Source organism: Conger conger, chromosome 1 (assembly GCF_963514075.1).
Source record: "Conger conger chromosome 1, fConCon1.1, whole genome shotgun sequence".
NCBI classification, from domain to species: Eukaryota; Metazoa; Chordata; class Actinopteri; order Anguilliformes; family Congridae; genus Conger; species Conger conger.
In genome coordinates, this window is record NC_083760.1 from 61,915,364 (window position 1) to 61,922,601 (window position 7,238).

At 49.1% G+C, this 7,238-nt stretch overlaps 1 protein-coding gene across 3 annotated transcripts in view; it reads left to right on the forward strand.

The window, feature by feature from the left end:
• bbs9 (Bardet-Biedl syndrome 9) overlaps window positions 1-7,238 on the forward strand; it is a 161,613-nt gene that overhangs the window by 74,072 nt on the left and 80,303 nt on the right. For all 3 annotated transcript variants that reach the window (XM_061260000.1, XM_061260009.1, XM_061260018.1), the window contains exon 19: window positions 5,669-5,851. In XM_061260000.1, the coding sequence (XP_061115984.1) occupies window positions 5,669-5,851 (183 nt within the window). The remainder of the gene's footprint in view (window positions 1-5,668; window positions 5,852-7,238) is intronic.

Here is a 7,238-nt window from a genome sequence, read left to right on the forward strand (position 1 = left end):
CACACAGCAGCACTACACACATGAGCTAGCACTGGTGAGAGGTAAGGCAGGTCTCATCAGGGGCTGCTGGTAGTCTGGTTTCCTGCTGCAGCATTGGCTGCTAAATGCTATGCTAGTGCATTTTGTCATTGACGGCAGCAGTGACAATGTCATGTCAGCAAACAAAGCATTAAATCGTTCTGCAAACACAAAATTACAAGTCTCCGCATCATCAGCAAATGATCGACATGCAGCTTTTCTTGACTTTTTTAAAATATCGTAGTTTACGAGCTCATGGTCAATAAAGATGACATTATCTATCCCCAACTGGCTACTCTCATGGGACACACCAATTTTAAATCATGCTGGTTAAGTCGGATTTCTAAATTGAACAAGGGACTATAAATGAATACAGACACCACTGTCGGTGGCGTTTGGATGGTCCATTTGTGGAAACGTCGTCACTATGAAAGGTAAAGCATTATGGGAGACTGAGTTTAACAATCTAAAAACACAAAACCGTTTTACGAATTTAAATCGTATTCAGCGTTTAGCTATGTATTTTAACCATGAAACACATTTGAACCTAGACTCTACGTAGTTTGCTTATATTTCGCTTTTGCTGCTCTATTTCATTTAAGGGAGCAGTATACCAGAAGTATTGTTCCGGAAACATCCGCTTTACCTGCCTATAATGTAAAGCAATGTAAGACCACCTAAATGCGGAAGGAGGAGCTGAACTGTGTCCCGTCACTGTGGATTCATAATGACAGCCTGGGTCTGCCCTAACAGGGCTCAGCCTGGGGGCACATTTCATCTAAATGGGCCACCGCTACATTAGTAAAACTTTGTTACTGGGAACATTACAGAGACCTTCTTTGATTCATTTATGTGTGTGAAGAGATCACTTTATCTGATTTTATGCATGCCAGTATGTGTAAATATATGTATAAATACTGTGTGATGTCATAGCTGTATTTGGAGATCTGGATTAATGTCCCTCCTCCTCTTGCTCCTCCTCACCCTGTCCCTCCTCCTCTTGCTCCTCCTCACCCTGACTCCACCCAGCTGTGAGCTCCAGTACTGTACATCCACAGCAAGCGTGAACACCCTCCAAACCACTGCCGCATGCCACCCACATTGTTCTGTAAATGTACACACACACACACGTGCACACGCATGCACACACACACACACACACACACACACGCACACACACACACACACACACACACAAGTGCGCTTCTCTCTGTCTCCCTGTCAGTCATGTGGTTTAAGCGGGGCCTTGTAAACCATGCATAAGACAGGAGAACCTTTCATTTAGCCTGTGAATTGTAAAATCCCCAAATCCTCTACACCGCATGCAGTGTATGTATATGTTGCCTGTTTTTTTGGTCAACATTCATGGGTCCATGGGACATTCATATGACATTTCCATGACGCTGATAAGGACCACACAATGCACCCCTCTTATGTACGTGCAGTATAGACCTGTATTGTACTGAACCAGTGGTGGAAAAGTATCCTGTCCTGGCTCCTAGCAAAACGGGGACATGGGAACCATTTGCTTTTCCTGTGGCCAGCCATACAGCGATTAAGCAATACCGGCCTTACTTTGAGATTAGTTCTGGCATATTACATTCTTACATGCTGCTTCCTCGCTCGTGTAATTTGTCCCAGCTGATGTAAAAGGGAAGGAAAACGGACAAAAAGAAAAAACAACAGTGGCCTGTAATTAAATCAATCACGTGCAAGTTTAGCGCCGATCGGAATAAATGACGACAGGCCACCCGTGTGAGCCGGTAAAGAGAACCGCTTTTCCGTCGACGGACAGAAAGCGGCAGAGGGGCATTTAAGGAGCCGCTAACCTGCAATTTTACACGGCGAGCTCTTGAGGTCCAGAGTCCGGTGCCCACAGCACAGTGTGTACAGCAGGGCCCGGGCTTGCTCTGTGCTGCGAGGGTGCAGTCCCTCCCCAGGGCTCAGGGTACAGATGCACTGTGGGAAGTGCGGTTGTTTACTCCCCTTCCATCTTCAAGGTGCAAAAGGGATCCATGCCGCGAAGGCCCGTCTTTAGCCTGCATTACTGCTAAATTTAAGCTGTGTTTATTCAGAGTGGAGACGTATTTTTGCCCCTTAATTTGAGGCTTGATTCCTGTAGGAATAATATATATATATACCTTGGCTGAGTCTTGGCATTGGGGAAATTGGCCTTTTTGCCTGTTAGTGTTATGTTCCAGTTGATTGTATTTTTAGTCTTGTTAAATATTTATTTTTTTATTTTTAATTTCTGGTGAACCACAGAGCGGCTGTGACGTGACCCTGCGGTGAGGGCGATCTCGCCCAGGTCGCCAGGGACCCCCCAGGAGAGGATAATCTTATCTTCTTCACTCCCTCCTCTTTTCCCCGCTTAGGAACACCTACTCTATTCTGCACTATTTATATTTCGGGCTGGTCAAGATTACAGTCCTTACCTCAACTCTAACCCATTAATACTTCCAATTTTCTTTTTTCCCCCTCTTTTTTCACACCGCTTTGAAATAATAAGGCCTCTCAGGTTACCACCGTGCCACCCACACCCTGCGACTCACACATGCGTACACGCTTCTGCAGTGCCCTGGTCTCCAGTGAGGCATACACGCTCCTGCAGTGCGTTGGTGTCCAGTGAGGCATGATAACTCCTGCAGTGCCCTGGTCTCCAGTGAGGCATGGTAACTCCGGCAGTGTGTTGGTGTCCAGTGAGGCATGATGACTCTTGCAGTGCCCTGGTCTCCAGTGAGACATACACACTACTGCAGTGCACTGGTCTCCAGTGAGGCATGATGACTCTTGCAGTGTGCTGGTCTCCAGTGAGGCATGATAACTCCTGCAGTGCCCTGGTCTCCAGTGAGGCATGATAACTCCTGCAGTGCCCTGGTGTCCAGTGAGGCATACATGCTCCTGCAGTGCCCTGGTCTCCAGTGAGGCATACACGCTCCTGCAGTGCCCTGATCTCCAGTGAGGCATACATGCTCCTGCAGTGCCCTGGTCTCCAGTGAGGCATACACACTCCTGCAGTGCATTGGTGTCCAGTGAGGCATACACACTCCTGCAGTGCGTTGGTGTCCAGTGAGGCATGATAACTCCTGCAGTGCCCTGGTCTCCAGTGAGGCATACACACTCCTGCAGTGAACTGGTCTCCAGTGAGGCATGATAACTCCTGCAGTGCACTGGTATCCAGTGGAGCATGATAACTCCTGCAGTATGCTGGCCTTTTCCAACTGACCCTTTAACTCTGCCGTAAGCATATTACCCCGTCTGGATCGGTCCTCTCAAAAGCAGTGTGCCGGGGTGGGGTCATCCTGGTGAGGGTACTCAGGCCTTGCTGTGTCTTCCTCAGTCTTTAATTCCCGGAGGCTTAGGCTCTGTCCGTCCCTTCACCTGACCTCTGTCCCCTGGCCTGCCCTGTGGGTGTGGGGCCTCTGGAACAGGGCCCTTCTCCCAGGGGCTGCACGACTCCGGCCAGCCGCTCGGCATTATGGGAAGCTTTTAACACCATTTTTGAATAAACATGACACAGATTTGGGCCGGTTCCCCCGGCCCTGACTAAATGTGCTTTTGTTCTGTCAGCTGGCATCAATCAGCTCCGCTCCCGCCCTTACAAAAGGGCTTTTAGTGGCTGGCCATTTAGCTTGGCAGCATGGGCCTTTTTATCAATACAGGTCCATCCCTATTAGCAAATTTTCATCTGAGATTTAGTTTTCTCTTGCTCTTGCTTTTTCCTGCATGTCCGTTGGAGTTCTGCGAGTACTGGTATCTCTGAGGGAGATGCTGCACTACCCTGGGGAAGTTCAGCACAGTCAGCACGGAAGAGGCAGATTTTTTAGTGTTTATCATGTAGCTGCATGTAGCATGTAGCTTTTGGTAGCATGTTGCTTGTTTTTCTGTGTGTGTGTGCATGTCTAAGAGAGAGCGAGAGAGAGAGGTGGGTGGGAAGGGAGAATATTGAAGTAAAAGGAAATCATTTTCTTCATTATTTATCCAATATATCCATATGTTTATGCAATTCATGCACATACCTGTACTGGTGCAAGATCAAGTCTTGTCATTGATGCATGGAACCAAGACCATGTCCATATCTATGGTGCAGTGTAATCTTTGGGAGGCTGAACCCAGCCAACGTGGATAATTATGTGTGGTACAGCACAGGATTCATTGGCCTGTCCATTACTTATTTATGAGCTAATGCAGGCTCCTGTAAAGGCCTTGTGTTAAAGGAGTCGTTCTTGAGTTTGAATTGTTTGTTTTGAATTGCTGCCGTTCCCATCTCTCCTTCCTCCCAGTGCCACCTCTCGCCTTCCCCATCCGTCTCACTCTGTCATCAGCCTTTCATATCCTCTTCCTCCTCCCCCTCTCCTTCCCTACCTTCTGAGATTTTATTTCACCCCCCAAAAGCATTTGACTTCCCGCTCGGATTCCATCATGTTACCACAATACTACTTTGGTCACTTACCGACACCTAGTAATGATATCATATTCACTGGCAGTTTACAATAAAGTGCCCGCTTGCTCATTGGGACTTTCTCGCTGTTGTTCCTCTAAAAGTACCGCTCTCCCTAAAAGGAGGTGTGGTCAGTGGAGTAATATCTGTTCCTGCATTTGCACACACACACACACTCACGCACACTCTCACGCACGCACACACACTCACACGCACACACACACTCACGCACGCACGCGCACACACACACACACACACATTCACACTCACGCACACACACACACACTTACACACACACACACACACTCACGCACACTCTCACGCACACACACTCACACACACACACTCACGCACACACTCACGCACGCACACACACACACACACACTCACGCACGCACACACACACACACATTCACACTCACGCACACAATCACGCACACACACACACACACACACACACACACTCACTCTCTCACACACACACACACACACACACACACACTCACGCACACACTCATGCACACACTCACGCAAACACACACACACACACACACATATTCTCGCTCGGTGAGGTTGCTTTGTGACTGAGTTTTGTATTGTCTCTGTGAGGCAGCTTTCTGACTGAGTTTTTGTATTCTCTCTGTGAGGCATGTTTGTGACTGAGTTTTGCATTCTTGCTCTGTGAGGCAGCTTTGTGACTGAGTTTTGCATTCTTGCTCTGTGAGGCAGCTTTGTGACTGAGTTTTGCATTCTTGCTCTGTGAGGCAGCTTTGTGACTGAGTTCTGTATCCTCTCTGTGAGGCAGCTTTGTGACTGAGTTCTGTATCCTCTCTGTGAGGCAGCTTTGTGACTGAGTTTTGTATCCTCTCTGTGAGGCAGCTTTGTGACTGAGTTTTGTATTCTCTCTGTGAGGCAGCTTTGGGACTGAGTTTTGTATTCTCTCTGTGAGGCAGCTTTGGGACTGAGTTTTGTATCCTCTCTGTGAGGCAGCTTTGTGACTGAGTTCTGTATCCTCTCTGTGAGGCAGCTTTGTGACTGAGTTCTGTATCCTCTCTGTGAGGCAGCTTTGGGACTGAGTTCTGTATTCTCTCTGTGAGGCAGCTTTGTGACTGAGTTCTGTATTCTCTCAGTGAGGGAGCTTTGTGACTGCGTTCTGTATCCTCTCTGTGAGGCAGCTTTGTGACTGAGTTTTGTATTCTCTCTGTTCAGGTGATCGCTCTGGCGGACGCGGCGGAGGAGAACCGGGTGAAGCTGTGCCAGGCGTTTGCCAGGCTGCGCAGTGCCACACACCTGCTGATCATGCTGCTGTCCCTGTGGCACAGCCTGGGCACGGAGCAGACCGCTATCCTACAGGCCACCCTGCTGCCTCTGCTGCAGGACACGCCACAGCTGGTGAGAAATACACACCCACACAGACACACACACACACACACACACACACAGACACACACACACACACACAGACACACACACAGACGCACACGCATGCACGCACACACGCACGCATGCACACACATACACACGCACTCACACAGACACAGACACACACACACACGCACTCACACACACACAGACACACACGCACTCACACAGACACAGACACACACACACTCACTCACACACACACAGACACACACACACCCACACGCATTCGCACCCACTCGCGCACACACACACACACACTCGCACGCACACGCACACTCACACACACACCCACACCCACTCGCACTCACACACACACACACACACACACACACACACACGTTCTATTGAACAGGTACCTTCTCCCTGCCTCCTCTATATTTTTCTAATCCATGCAGTAAAAGGATGTGAAAATGATCTGTCATTTTTGTTTATTGTTTTTGTGTTTGTCGTAGTTCTTCCATTGTAATGCAGTTACACAATACACAGCCTGCTCTCATACCCCCCCCCCCCATGTCACCCTCAGCTGCAGCTCCCACTTTCATTTCAGAGCTTAAAGAAAAACAAACTGAAAAGTGAAAAGAGACTCCCTGAATTCAGCCTCTCTCTCCCCCCACCTCCCTACGCACTGACCCCTGGTACCACCCTCCCTCCGCACCCTGTAGCCATACCTGTCACCCGAAGTCACCCCAGCACTCCTTTTACCAAGCTGCCACCCCCACACCCCACCCCACCGCACATCAGATCAAGCCTCTGACCTCTCTCACCCCCCCACACTCCCACCCCCCTTTTCCATTTGCCAGTGTAAATACACAGGCCATTCTCTAATCTGCTCAAAAGCCCCTTAAGTGTTTCCACTCTTTAAGAAAACTTTCTCCTGCATCTCGCTGACAGACAGGAGGATGACCCCGACACCCTCGCTCTGTGATTTATTTGTGAATCTGGCGCCCCCGAGCTTCTCTGTGATAGGTGCTCCCGGTCGCACCAGACCGGTCTCTGTGGCACACGGGGGGGGGAGTGTTTACGTGTGGAAATATGGGTGCTTGCGGAGGGGGGGGGGGGTTTAATTCATGCACACAGTCTAATTTAGAGTGCCATGTCAACAAACATACTCAGAGAAAACAGTCTTTTCTTGGCCTCGACCTGATGAAAGATGTTTTGTAGCTTTCGGGATGAAGTAAATTAAAAAGGATGGGGAAAATGGCTTGGGCAGGGGAGGGGAGGGGAACTCAGTGCCCATCACATAGTGGGGTGCACGCCATTCTTTCACCCTCCCCATGTAATGAGCCCTTTCTCATCTTTGAGACCAGTGCCCTTTTCAAGCTCACGAAGAAGAGACTTCAGAACTGTGAGGCTC